Genomic DNA, 14,624 nt, shown 5'->3' with positions numbered 1-14,624 from the left:
CCCAACAAAGATATGGCAGATGACCCAAGACAGAGGACCTTCTTAGTGGTGGCCCCTCATTTGTGGAAGGCCCTCCCCCAAGAGGTTTGCCTGGTGCCTTCTGTAATGTTGTTTCAGCACCAGGAGAAAACAAACAAACAAACAAAAATTCTCACAGGCCTTTAAAATATAACCCTTTTGCAATTGCTTTACCTCTGAAATGTTGAAGCTGTGATTGTATATGATGTTTTCTTGTTTTTTACAAGGACGCCTGGGAGGCTGCTTTTCAGAATTGCATTTTGCACGGTGGAGTTTTGTCAGTATTACTAGACGCTGTGCAGACCGCCCAGAGGATGCTGAGAAGCTAATTGGGCAACTAATAAATACAGCAACGTAGCCTCCTTGGATTTGCCTGGTCTCAGCACAGACAACACCACCTCTGCCACCTCTTCCCTTCTGAATTCCACCCTTGAACCCTTCCTTCCCTTTGGTGGGTGGCTTGTCTGTCTGTCTGTCTGTCTGTCTGTTTGCAGAAACGGATGTGTAAACACCCACCATGTCCCTGTCTCCAGCATTTCCTCTGCCCGCTGCCGCTTCTTTCTGGAGATGCATCTGCCGATGAAAGAAATAGGAAGCCCAGTTCAGAGAGGCAGATATCTCCTCTCACGCTCTCTTGCTGTGCGCTTGGAATGAGAGATACAGAACTGTCAGCCAGACAGCCTTGACAGGGAGAGGACGGGCATCTGTGTTTTCTCAAGGCGACTGAGGTTTAATCTCTCGCCCACCCCGCAATCTCTCCGCGCCCCACATCGGCCGTCCTCCTCCTCCTCTCCGTTCAGCCTCTGAAAGGCACAGTCTTGGCACACAAACCTCTCCTCTCTCCCTCCTCCTTTTCCCTTCCTGCTCATTCAGTACAGATGATGCTCTGATCACATGGATCAACCTCCCTCCTCGCCTCCCCTCCCCTCCTCTCCACCCCTTTAAATAGCTATATTACCCAGATAAGTCATTTGTACTATACACAGAGAGAAAGAGAGAGGAAGGGAGGAAGCAGCAGCAGGAGGCATGGAGAGGGAAATTTAACAAGTCAAAGTGGCAGCTGGGGAGGGGTGGGGAGGGGCAGGTAGCAGAAGGCAGAGGTGGCTGAGAAGGAGGGGAGACAGGAGCTGCGTGGCTCTCTTTGCATCTTTTGTTGTAGCAAGCAGGAGGTGAGACGAGGAGGCTCCTCAGCATGGCCGAGAGCTCGCCAGCGTGCAAGCAAGTGATGATGATGGCATGGACTGGGCAACTGTAGGAGCGGCTGCCCCCTTCCTCCCAGCCTTGCTACCACCGGCTGACCCCGGAGAGCCACACGAGGCACCACCATTTGCAAGTAAGTTGCCTTCCTTTCTCTCGCTCTTGGTTTCTCTCTCTCTCTCTCTCTCTCTCTCTCTCTCTCTCTCTCTCTCTCTCTCTCTCTTCCTTTGGCTTATGAGGGGCTGGGAAGTTCTCAGAGCAGGCAAGTGGCAGCCGTTTGGGGAAAGGGAGAAGCCCAGGAGAGGACAATCCTACCCCCACAGCTCCCTGCTTGCCTGAGGGCATCTGGGGAACCCGTAAAAGCAAGCTAAGTTTCGGGTGGGTGGGTGGGTGGGTGTGGGGAGTTCTGCTCCATTGTGGAAACTAGCAGGGCCCAAATGATGCAAAAGTATCACGAAGTTGTTTTGGATGCTGGCCCTGTGTGTGTGTGTTTGTGTGTGTGTGTGTGTGTGTGTGTGTGTGGCAAGGAGGGCAAATTAACAAGGAGAGTCCAATGAAGAAAGATGGGTTTGGAACTAAACCGCTGTGTAGTTGGAAATGCACCCCGGAGGCACGCATTTCAGCCTCAGAAATGTTGCATTTTAAGAAAAGGAGGTTACCAGCATGAGTTTGACCAAACTGCGGGAGGTAGTGGAGGACAGAGGTGCCTGGCGTGCTCTGGTCCATGGGGTCACGAAGAGTCGGACATGACTAAACAACAACAACAAAAGAACAGCAGGGACTTGTTAGCACAAGGTGTGACAATGGCCAGTAGTAGTCAGGAATGAGGAGAGTTGTAGCCCAACAGCATTTTGAGAGCACCAGGTTGCAGAAGGCTGGATCAGATGAGTCTTGGAGGATAGCTAAGGGGGATCTCCAGGTGCCGCATATGCTTGGAATACAAAGTGCTTATGACATTCAGTGGGGAGAAGCATCACCTTTGTGCCCTGCCTATGGGGCAGAGTTAGAACCAGACTCAGAGCCCTGGTGAATGTTGGCAGGATCCAGCAGGGCTCTGCTTTTCTGCTAGCATAAGAGATGATTTGGGAACTAACTGAATAATAATAATAATAATAATAATAATAATAATAATAATTCAACTTGTTCGTTGCTTGCTACCCAAGAAGGTCTCCATGTGACTTCCATTTGAAAACAGACATGCATCTCGCTCCAACAATCCGACTGATCCCATGAATGAAATGGATTGGAAAAAGTGTTGGGAACATAGAGTGTGTGTTTGAAGTGAGCAGATGGGTGTCAGAGGCAGTGGGAGCCATTGTGATCTCACAGGACACAGAATGTGAGTTGGAAAGACCTGGATTCAAACCCTCTTCAGCCAGGGACTCATCAGGAGGCCTGTGACTGAGCTCCCATGATGGCAGCTGGCACCACGTTGGGGTTCCATTCATTCCTTCCTCCCAAGCTCTCCTGAGAACTCACCTTTCCCAGGATGCCTTGGGTTTAGCCCAACCTGGTGCCCTCCAGTGTTTTGGGCTACAGGTGCCATCAGCTCCCTTGCTGGCTGGGGCTGATGGGAAGTGCAATCTGAAACATCTGGAGGGCCTCAGGTTGGGGAAGGAAGGCTGTTGAACTGAAGTCTAAACCCCTGTCCACATTCTTCACTCATATTTATCCCAGGATACTTTTGTTTTGCTCCTTCATCTTTTCTTTCCCTCTCTCTTTCCTTCCCCACAAGGGGCCAAACTTAGATGAGGTGGCAGCAGTCCTGTTTCTTTAAACCAGTAGTGCATAAAAGGGGGAGTTCCAATTTTTAGAGGGGAGAGGGGTCCAAGATCAAGGGAGCTGAGCCCGCCCCCCATTCCCTTCCCCAAAGATTCCCAGCTAACGGTAGGTCTTCCACGTGAGGCTCAGAGCTCAGCTGAGAAGGGGGGGGGGGAGGTGGCATAGGAGCCAACTTCTAGGAGTGGAGGTCCCTTTGCCCCCCCCCCATAAAATATTTGAGGGGGCCAGGGACCCCAAAGTTAATGGGCATTGCCATTCAAATGGGGTGGGTGTGTGTGCCACATCTTGTGGGGCTGGGCTTACCTGGGAACTCTACTTTGTTAAGGGTGCTGGGAATTGTAGCTCAGTGTACATTTCCCAGAATTGTTTGGGGAAAGCCATATGCTTTAAATATATGCTGCACATGCAGCCATTGCGACTGGAGAAGACCCAGTTATCACATCTAGCATGTCTTTGCCTAGACTTTGATTGCAAGCTTTTAGGGGCAGGGATCTCTCATTTTGGGGGTGGTCATGTTCTGCTATACATCAATACCACTAAACACTTCTTCTTGCTGTTGATGTTCACAAAGCCAGATGAAAACTCTAAGTCATTTTGTTAAATTCCAGCAAGACCTAGTCATGCGGACAAACAATGTCACCATTCAGGCCATCTAAACTTTCTGCTGCTGCAGAAGTCATTCTCTCCCTGGCAAAACTGAGTTCAATAAACTGATTGCAAGCCAGTGAAGTTTGAATCAACCTGAGCCAGAGGTCAGTGCTGGCACGACGCCGCTGGATCTGGCTCGACTGGGCTAGCATGTGCCAGGAACTTAAGGGCAAAACTCTGTCCTGCGTGCTCAATATAGAGATAGGAGCTGATGCCTTCCACCTCTGAGACCTGGCCAGTGAAGGAGGCGGGGCCTGGGTGCCCACTGTCTCCCAGCAGAGGGCAAGGTAAGCTCACCAGTGGGCGATCCACAAGGACGTTCTACTGTGCAAGTCCTGCTGAAATGAATGAAAGACCTGAGCAGGTTGCATTTGGTGCAATGAGGCTTGTGCAGGAAGATATCCTAATGGATTGTGAACGTGTACGGATGCAGGAGGGGGTCACTTCAGGCCAGGCGAGTGGGACTTGCTTCAGCCCAGGAACTGCATTCCCTTATCAAAGGGGGTGTGGTGGGAGATGCATGCCTGTGGCTGCAGGATCCAAAGGCAAAAACAGGCAGATGCAACTTTCATCTTTGTGTGTGACGCTGCAGTCCAGCTGTGCAAAACCAGAGGTTTCTTTCTACAGAGAGAGAGAGAGAGAGAGAGAGAGAGAGAGAGAGAGACCATCTCCAGGCCAAAGGATGGTGCAAAGAAAGGTCAGAGAGAGGTGTGGCTTGGGTAGAGGGCGTGACCTGAAGAAAGTTCCAAGAGCCCAATGGAGAGACTGTGTAGGGTGGGGCACATTTGGCCCCCAGGTCTGAAGCTCCCAACCCCTGCTTTAGGTTGCTCCATTTTCCCTCTGGAGACCTCAATCTGCTCCAGTGGACCTTTTACATTCTGCATCCTTGAAAAGTGGCCAACCAGATGTCCCAATTGGAAACCAGCAAGCAGGATTCAAGCACAAGCTCTCCTCCCATGGTTTCCAGCAACTGGAATGCAAAAGCTTTATGGCCTCCACCTGTGAAGGCATAGAATAGCCACGATGGTTAGTAGCCATCAATAGACTTCTCCTCCATGACTTGGCCTATTCCTCATTTAAAGACATCTAGGTTGTTGGTCATCACTGCCTCCCAAGGGAGGGAATTCCATAGTTTCACTATGTGTTGCATGAATAAGTCATTTCCATTTCTTCAAATAGGATGCCCCTATTTTCATTGGAGAAATGTTTGATGTTATGATAATTGTGAATGGGATTGGTGAGTGACAGGTGTTAAATCTCAGCCTTACCTTTTGCAATGTTTTGCGAAGGGGCAAAGGGAAGAATCATTTGTGGGTTAATTTGATGGCCACACAGAGGAAAACCTGTCACCAGAATTCCGCCCCCCCCCCCCGTGTGTGTGTGTGTGTGTGTGTGTGTGTGTGAGAGAGAGAGAGAGAGAGAGAGAGAGAGAGAGAGAGAGAGAGAGAATTAGTGAAGTCCTGGGAGAGGTTTGCACCTCACTTGATTTTTCTGTGCTTGATAAATGCAACTCCAGGGATGAATGAAAACTGCATGGTGTTTCTGAGGTGAGACGGGAGTTTTTTCTCTCAGTTTGTATTATAATCCCTGTTGGCTCAAGCCATAGTTGTGGCAGTTGTGGAGTGACAGATGGGGCAGCCAATATGGTCCAGATGTTTTGGATGACAGTTCCCATTATGCCTGACCATTGGCCATGTTAGATGGGGCTGGCTCCCCTTAGCCTTCATTCACTGGCAGTAGATCTTTGAGCATTCAGGCGGTGTGTGTGTGTGTGTGTGTGTGTGTGTGTGTATCAGCCATACCTGGAGATGTCAGGGATTGAACCTGGGACCTTCTGCATGCAAAGCAGATGCTCTACCCTTGAGATTCAGGGCCTCCTCAGTCCCATAATCCAATGATCTGGCTGATAATTCCATTCATGAGATTCTGTGCCCTTAACTCCCTCGGAACAAGAATTGACAGTCTTCTTATTATTGCATCCTCCCCGTTCTTTGAAAAGATTTCTTCCTGGTCTATGATTTTGTTTTAATTATACCCCTAACGTGTAAACAGTGAGATGGCATCAATCAGCAAGTGCGCTGCAAATATTGATGTACGGGGGCGAGCAGATGCAGATTTGGGGAGCTTTGCATTGCCATTCTGATACTGAGAACCTTGGATTTGGAACTAATTAAACTCTACAGAGGGCAGGTCAAGTAGCTGGCCTCATTACTTGGTAGCACCACTAACACTGGCATTCATGCTTAGAAATGGTAATATAGGAGTTTCTCTCTTTAACTCTTCCATTGCCATCGCTGCTGCCACTGCCAGTCAGCAGTGCTTCTGTCACACATTTCCTTGCACACACACTGCAAAAAGCCCTTAACCAGCTTGCCTGAGAGATCACCTTACTCAGTGCTATTTTTCTAGAAAAAGAGGTGCTGGAGCTCATTATGAACTTCTCCCTTGTTCTCTGAGAATGGCAATGGTTCCCATCTGAGAGGTGCCAGAGCCGAGCTCCCGCTGAAAAAAAGCCCTGATCTTATCCTGTATATGCCCATTTGATTACTTGGGTCTCACTGTTACAGGTGCCACCTTTGTAAGAAATCAATCTTTTAATCTTTTACACTTTGGAGCCTTCCCTGTACTCATTTTTGGCACCTGCTAAAAAAATTTGTCATTTAGACACGCCTATCCAGACATGTAGAATGTTGACATATGATTTCATCTGTCTTTCATTTGTTGCTGATTTTATTTTTAATGTGTTTACTGATAATTTTATTGTTTTATTCTCATTGAGTTTGTTTGTTTTGCAATCAAGTGGTGAATGCATTTTATGAAGTAAATAAATAAAAGTCAGGTCTTGGGAGAAGATTTTGGTCTCTCCTACCCAGAACAAGCAAGCTTTAGGGTCCCTTATTCATGCCTGCGTAAGTGAACCACCATGACATGTTCTCCTTAGGGACAGTGCTTAAAATTGTCAGGGGCTTCCTCATCCCAGTTTCAGCCAAATCGTGCCTTCTAAAAAGAGTAGTTATGCAAGCATTAAGGAAACAGGAAAAGACCTGTTAGATCTAGTCTAGTATCCTGGTCACACAGAGGCCAATCAAATGCCCATCATGGAAATCCAGCAAGTAGGATTTGAGTGAACAGTGCCTTCTGTGCTTGGGGTTCCCGACAACTGGAATGCAGAGGCATACTAACGCTTTCAGTATAGTATGGCAACACAAGAACGGGGCCTTCTCTGCAGTGGCTCCCCATCTGTGGAATGCTCTCCCCAGGGAAGTTCCCCTGGCACCTTCATTATGCACCATAAACGTTCCTTTTTAACCAGGCCTTTGGTTGATTGGATTGGCATCCTATGCCCTTTTAAAATGTGGGGTTGGGGGGGGGGTTATTGGGTTGTTGTTTTTATTTTGGTTATGGACTTTGTGGTTTTATATTTTAATTTTATTCTGTAAACTGCCCTGAGACCTGTGGGTATACAGTGGTATAATAATAATAATAATAATAATAATAATAATAATAATAATATAGGGAGAACACAGGCATCATGGCTAGTAGCCATTTATAGCCTTATCCTCCAAGAATTTCTCAGAATTACCCAAGATGTTGGAGCAGGGGCAAGCTTGTTTTCTCCTGCTCCGGAGGGTAGGACCTGAACCAATGGCTTCAAGTTACAAGAAATGAGATTTCGACTAAACATCAGGAATAACTTTCTGACAGCAAGTGCTGTTTGATGGTGGAACAGATTCCCTGCGTACAAAAATGTGCTTACTTAAGAGAGATTTGTGCTAAAGTTCTGAAGAATTTTCCTCAGGGTATTAAAAAAAGGAAATTCAAAAATTGTGGCACAAATGTGGAGAGCTGAATCAATGGGGGCACTGATAGGAAACTGAGAGAACCAAAACAGACAGGTCTTCCCATCCCTCCTGCCAAGGGATCCCACCCCCCAGGGGCTGATGGGAATTGTAGTCCAAAGCATCTGAAGTATCCAAAGCATCAGGTTAGGGAACGAGGTAGTAGGACTATCTTGTGAGCCAGTGTGGTATAGTGGTTAAGAGCAGAAGACTCGTAATCTGGTGAACCGGGTTCGCTTCCCCACTCCTCCACCTGCAGCTGCTGGGTGACCTTGGGCTAGTCACACTTCTCTGAAGTCTCTCAGCCCCACTCACCTCACAGAGTGTTTGTTGTGGGGGAGGAAAGGAAAGGAGAATGTTAGCCACTTTGAGACTCCTTCGGGTAGTGATAAAGCGGGATATCAAATCCAAACTCTTCTTCTTGTTGTTCAAGGCAGCTTTTTGACAGCCAGGACTTGAGTAGGGGCAAGCAGAGTGGTTTTAACCAGTATTTTTAATGTCACCCCCCCACACACACACCACTACTACACACATGCAGGCATTTAATCCTGCTATTTCTGCTCCACTTTGCGTTCTAAACTGTTCTGGCCAGTTCTCCACCCCAGAGGTGAAGCAGGATAAAAAAATTAAAAAACTGAACTACATCAAAATCAAATCAGAGAAAGAAATGGACATCTCTGCCTAGGTTTGTGTGACTTCTTGGCATCTGAATTGGCCCACTGCCTGTCCAGCTCTCACGGAAAATCGATGTATTGTTTTAATCCAATCATTCTGTTTAAAAGACGGGATACTGTATTTCAGCCAGTACGTACAAACCTAAGAACAGCCTTGCTGGATCTGGCCCATCTAAGGAGGGGTGTATCTAATCCAGTATCCTGTTCTCACAGTGGCCAACCAGATGCCCCAGTGGGGAGCCCACAAGTGGGGCACAGAAACCCTCTCCCCTCCTGGGGTTTCCAGAAACGGGCATTCAGAGGTATTGCTGCCTCTGTCTGCAGAGCCAGATCAGGGCTGTACAGAGTGGGAAGCTTTCTGAGAGCCCCGATGCTTTCCCCCAAAGCTAATGGAGAAAGCATGGAATGCTCCCTCCTTCCACTGCCCCAATTTCCCTCCATCATCGCAGTGTTTCCAAGAGGAAGACGAGGAGCCCAGCTGCCAGCAGCTGGAGTCCCATTGTCAGAGACAGAGAGGCTACCTGGCTGCTTTGCTAAGTAAGTCTCCTCCATCGGTTTCCTTTGTACTTTTGGAGGTGGGCATCTCATCAGCAGCCCTTAAAGGATTCCATTGTGAGCCGGCATTAATTCCCCTCTCTGCTGTTCGGAAGTGTTCATGCCAAGGTAACAAAAACCACAGAAGATGAAATGCAATTTTCATTACTTCTGCACTGAGCCCAGATTACATTTTGAATGGGAATTACTCCCAGAAGGTGGGGAAGACATGTAGGGATCCATTTTGTCATGCTGCAGAGGGCACTTCATTGCTTGTCTTGTGCTGTGCTTCCTGAGAAATAATAATAATACTAATAATAATAATAATAATAATGTGGTGTAGGCTAACCAGATGCAACAGCAAAGTTGTTTTCGCATGACACATTAAGTTGTCAGGAGTTCCTAAATGAAAAGATCAATAATGATAAATGAGATTCCCTGAAAGTCGGCTTTTGTGCTGCTAATGTTTCCCCGTAATAAGCAGCCACAGGGGAGGAGAAGCTGCGTTTGAGGACAGAGACAGGCGGAACAAAGGTTGGCAGAAAGGAAGGATCCCCAAGGCCCAAGGGGAGCAGCCGAACAGGGGCTTCGGGGAATCCTTTTCCTCACGCAAAGACAGAATGCAGGTCAAATCTCTGGTCCAAAGAATCTTCAGCAAGGAGGGCACAGCAGGAGGGGGGATGCATTTGATGAATTGTTTGCAGCTCTTAAAGGTGACCTTTAAAAAAAACACACCAAGAAAGCAGCAGTCTGGGATAAGGGGGTGGAAATGGCAAAGGAGCAGATTTTGGCTGAACGTTTGGAGACACTTCCTAATTGGGAGGGCTGTTCAACAGAGGAACAGGAAGGGCCTGAAGAAGAGGGGGGCTCTCCTTTGAGGGAGTTGAGGGGCCTTTTGCCAGAGATGCTGAAGTTGCGCTCCTAGACTGAGCAGCAAGTTGAACTAGATGATCCAGAATGTCAGGGATTCTTTCGCCATGTTGCAGGGGATTCGACTCGGTGATCCTTGGGGGTTTCTTCTAACTCTACACTCGTATGATTCTATGATCTCCCAGGTCAACATCCAACTCTTTGATTTTACACACACACACACACAGACACAAACAGAGAGAGAGAGAGAGATCCCATCCAGCACAATGCCCTTAATAGCCACAGGCCACTCAGCAATACAGTGGTACCTCAGGTCAGTGGCGTAGCGTGGGTTGTCAACACCCGGGGCAAGGCAAGTAATTTGCGCCCCCTAACCTGTGGATTTTAGTAGGGGCAGAGAGCTGCGAGTGTGAGCACGCGCCCCCCAAATGTTGCGCCCGGTGTGGCCGGCCCCCCTGCACCCCCCACGCTACGCCACTGCCTCAGGTTACAGACGCTTCAGGTTACAGACACTTTAGGTTACAGACTCCGCTAACTCAGAAATAGTACCTCAGGTTAAGAACTTTGCTTCAGGATGAGAACTGAAATTGTGCTCCAGCGGTAGCAGGAGGCCCCATTAGCTAAAGTGGTGCTTCAGGTTAAGAACAGTTTCAGGTTAAGAACAGACCTCCAGAACGCATTAAGTTCTTAACCTGAGGTACCACTGTATTTAGAGTTGCCAACTATCCAGAACTGAACGTTTTTCTCCTAACCAATTTCCAGATCAAGAAGATGGAAGGTCAAAATAAAATTGTATGGTCAGCTGGCTTTGCTGTTTCTGAACTTTCATTATGGTTTGTATTTAGAAGAAGAAGAAGACGGCCCTCAAAGTGTGGTTTTCTGCACATGCACTACGGCACATTGTCCTTGCAAATGTTTTAACTTTCCTTTGACTACAAAGCACTCTGCAGCACAGTCAAGAAATCTTTGTGCTTAAGAAAGATGTGTGTCTTAAGAAAAGAAAGGAATTGTCAGAATGAATTCTGCACGTGCTCTGTGACACCCAGTCCTTGCAGTTTCACAACTTCCCATCTGAAGGCGGAAAGCACTTTATTTTGCACTAGTTTATACTCCTATCATTTTTATGTGCAATCGCCAAGGCCATGCTAAAAACTAGGCTGTGGGACATAGATTGCCAGGAACTAATCTCAGCTGCGGAAAAAACCATGTCCCCCTCTTTATTTTCAGCTCTCTCAGGCTCAGGAATTTAACCTTATTTATTTACAATTTTTGTTTAACCCGCAAGACAGAACGGCTTTTTCGCTGGCTAGGTTCAATTCTAATTCTTCTAACCTCCTTTGGGGTAGGTTTGCGGGTATGGCAGAAGGAGATAGGATCTACCCATGTGATGCCCACCTGGCGGAAACTCTAGCTCACATGGCCCTTAAATGTAAAATGTAAAATGTACGTTGATCTCCGCCAACAATTTTTAGACCATCTATGTATCCCAATATGAAAACCAGAGACAGAGGTCATACGCTTCCTATTACAGGGGAGAGATCAGGAGCTCACCAAGACAGTAGCTAAGTTCCTCTATTTGATTTTTTTGTCGCCGAAGTGTGCTACAGGACCCTGCCCTTGCTGGAGACCCACAGAGGTGAAATAGAGTGCTTGCCTCCTCTTCTTCCCTTTGGCAAATGACTGTATTGTTGAAATGGCGACGAGATTGTGCTGGCCTGTTTATTCTGAATGTTTGTAAGTGATGCCAATGAAGGTTTGATGATGATGATGATGATTTTTATGTGCGAAAGGATAAGTATTATAAACTCACCTAGACGTTCCCTTGGAGGACAACAAAGTCAACTCACTTAGCACAGAGACAGGGAAATTTTTGCAGCCAGAGGGCCGCATTTGCTCATGGACAGCCTTCCAGGGGCCACATGCAGGGGGTTAGACGAGATGACCCCTGAGATCTCTTCCAACTCTACAGTTCTATTATTCCTCCATCCTGGCAAGCAAGGGATATCATCCCAGTTCACAGTTGTATTCTGGACCCGCAAAAGCAGTCAAGGAGTATGTGGAGGAGGGGAAGAGGTGTGGACTAGCAAGGGGTGTGGCCTGTGGAGAGTCCTGGGGCTCTCCACAGAAAGCTCTGAAGGGCCACGTTTTGGGCCTGAGATTCCTCACCCCCTGCTTTAAGAGAAACTGCCCCAAGTCATGCACATTCTTTGCTTTGCTCTTATCTTTGCAGCTGGAATGCAGAGGCTGACAGAGAAAAGGTGATGATGCCAAGCCTGCCTCGAAGGTTCGTACGTGAGATGGAATTTGAACGCAGGGCTCCCAGGATCAAAGCCAACCTCTTATGTCTGGTGCCACACTGCCTCTCATGCTGAGGTAAGGACTGTGACAGATGTACTTGAGTGAACTTCACTGGGCTAACTCAGAGATTTTGACTTCTTCTTCAGAAGCCAAGGTGGGAATGACAAGTGGGCAGAGTATTCTTGCCCTCGAATCCTTCTTGGGGGCTTCCCCAAAGCATCCGGTTGGCCACTAGGACGAAAGGATGTTGGACTAAATGGGCCCCCTTTGGCCAGATCCAGCAGGGATCTCCTTATATTGATTGGCACATATAAGTTAATTTGTTAGTAAAAGCTCAGACCTCACCATGTCTGCGCAGAGGTAAATCTTATGGAATTCAATGTAGGCAATTCAGTGTCAGAGTTTGGATCCGACATTTGTTAGTTAGTTAGTTAACATTAGTGAGTTGGGTAATTTATCAACTTCAGTATTTACTTACTTATTTATTTGGCAAAATGGATATACTTCTTGGATATAAGGAAACCGCTAAGCAGTTTGCAAGAACGTAAGTGTGACTTTTGACCATCAAGGAAGTCTCAAAGTGACTTGCAAAGATTACAGAGAATTTTCTTCAGCTGCTCCTTGATTTAGACTTTCGCTTTCCCCAGGGCTCATCTCCCTAATCACATTGCTTCATCTTACTCTAGCCATAAAGCCACAAAAAGATCAAAGATAGAGAATTAACAGCATTGGTTAGGGTTTAATAGGATTTGCAATGTATGGGCATCAGGCAGCCTACTGCTGTCTTCTCTCTTTCATGTACAGAGGAGGTGGTGAGCACGTTCTCTACAGGGAATCCTTCCTTTGTCTGAAAATGATAAGTTTTCTGGCAGGTTCTTCCTTTTCTGTTTTCCACCACAAAGGGCTTCCATTAACAGATGAAGTATCTGGAAAAGACCCCTGGTTTGCTGGAGATGGTCCTTGAGAAGATCTGACAAATAATTTGCACCTCTGTGTTGTTATCTAACAAACACAATTCATTTGTGTCCAGGCAAAAGTAATGATAGCTGTTGAATGAGCAGAGTGTCTATGCTTTAATGAACAAAACTTTAAAAATGGCACAGCACATATTTGACTCTGGCTCCACCCAGATGTCATTTAAGTGGTTTATAAAATCAATACATTATTAAAATACACAGTAACAGTCCATTAGGTCACGAAAGCACCCTTAATTAAAATATACACCAAAAAAAACAATTAAAACAAGAAAACCAATTCTGGGAAATGTTTAAACAGGTGTGCGTATTCAGTAGCTGGTGGTATGCCAATGCTGATGGGGCATCTCATATTTCAGCAAGCAACCCTAGTGCCACCAGTCATTGCAGCATAATGCCGACACAGATCCTTAAGGCTAATCTTAAAATGTCTTCACCTACCAACAGACTAAGCACCAGGTGAGCTTACCTGGGAAGAACATTCCATAGCTTAGGCGCTGCAACAGGAAGGACCCTTCTATGCGGTTAACATTTTATATGGCAGCTGAATTATGTGTTTTTTCAAAAAGTTGCAAAAAGGACTATCTAGTGTACTTCAGCTAGAGCAACCTCACATGTGTTCAGGAGAGTTGCTTTGATCTCCTCTTCTGTTTCTGTAGCCCAACCATGGCTGGAGATTCTAGAATCTTCATGAACCAGGACATGGAAATTGGCGTTACTCCGAGAGAGCATAAGAAGATTCCCAAGCAAGTCCGGGATGATGTTCCCATCGCCACTGACCGAACGCGTCTCCTGGCAGCAGAGATCAAGAAGCCACGCCAGCGCTACATGGAGAAAAGCGGCAAGTGCAATGTGCACCACGGGAATGTCCAGGAGACCTACCGATATCTCAGTGACCTTTTCACCACCTTGGTGGACCTCAAATGGCGCTTCAACCTCCTTGTCTTCACCATGGTCTACACCATCACCTGGCTGTTTTTTGGTTTCATTTGGTGGCTCATTGCTTACATCCGAGGAGACCTGGATCACGCAGAAGACGAAGACTGGATCCCTTGTGTCGACAATCTCAGCGGGTTTGTTTCGGCATTTCTGTTCTCTATTGAGACGGAGACCACCATTGGGTACGGCCATCGAGTGATCACTGAGAAATGTCCAGAAGGCATCATCCTGCTTTTGGTCCAGGCCATCCTGGGCTCCATAGTCAACGCGTTCATGGTAGGGTGCATGTTTGTAAAGATCAGCCAGCCCAAAAAGAGAGCGGAGACCCTCATGTTTTCCAACAATGCTGTGATATCCATCAGGGACGAGAAGCTGTGTCTCATGTTCCGGGTTGGGGACCTGAGGAATTCCCACATAGTGGAGGCTTCCATCAGAGCAAAACTGATCAAATCCAAACAGACCAAAGAAGGGGAGTTCATCCCTCTAAACCAAACGGACATCAACGTGGGGTTTGACACAGGGGACGACAGGCTCTTTCTGGTCTCCCCTCTCATCATCTCCCACGAAATCAACGAGAAGAGCCCCTTCTGGGAGATGTCCCGTGCCCAGCTGGAGAAAGAGGAGTTTGAAATCGTGGTCATTTTGGAGGGGATGGTGGAAGCAACTGGTAAGCTATATGCATGATATTTGTGCTGTCATTGCTAACCCTTGCCAATGTCAAACATGTTTCTAAATGATGTGTTATTCAGGTGTGTTGGACAGAAACTCAAGACCTGTAAGGCACAGAGAGGTTAGGCAAATCCTTCTGTTGAGCATTGCTCATCTAAATAGCAGACTAGGAGAGAAATGGT

The 14,624-nt window shown here is 47.1% G+C and overlaps 1 protein-coding gene across 1 annotated transcript in view; it reads left to right on the top strand.

Annotated features, from left to right (window-relative positions):
• The first annotated feature begins 940 nt into the window (after positions 1 to 940).
• The window catches only part of KCNJ5 (potassium inwardly rectifying channel subfamily J member 5), a 33,604-nt gene continuing 19,920 nt past the window's right edge, over positions 941 to 14,624 (top strand). The window contains exons 1-3 of the mRNA XM_028707325.2: positions 941 to 1,351; positions 11,793 to 11,935; positions 13,494 to 14,440. Coding sequence (XP_028563158.2) covers positions 11,904 to 11,935; positions 13,494 to 14,440 — 979 coding nt within the window. The 5' untranslated portion in view covers positions 941 to 1,351; positions 11,793 to 11,903. The remainder of the gene's footprint in view (positions 1,352 to 11,792; positions 11,936 to 13,493; positions 14,441 to 14,624) is intronic.

The sequence above is a fragment of the Podarcis muralis genome, chromosome 15, assembly GCF_964188315.1.
Source record: "Podarcis muralis chromosome 15, rPodMur119.hap1.1, whole genome shotgun sequence".
Lineage (NCBI taxonomy): Eukaryota > Metazoa > Chordata > Lepidosauria > Squamata > Lacertidae > Podarcis > Podarcis muralis.
The sequence above is the reverse complement of the archived record's forward strand: the minus strand, read 5'-3'. Positions and strand labels throughout refer to the sequence as shown.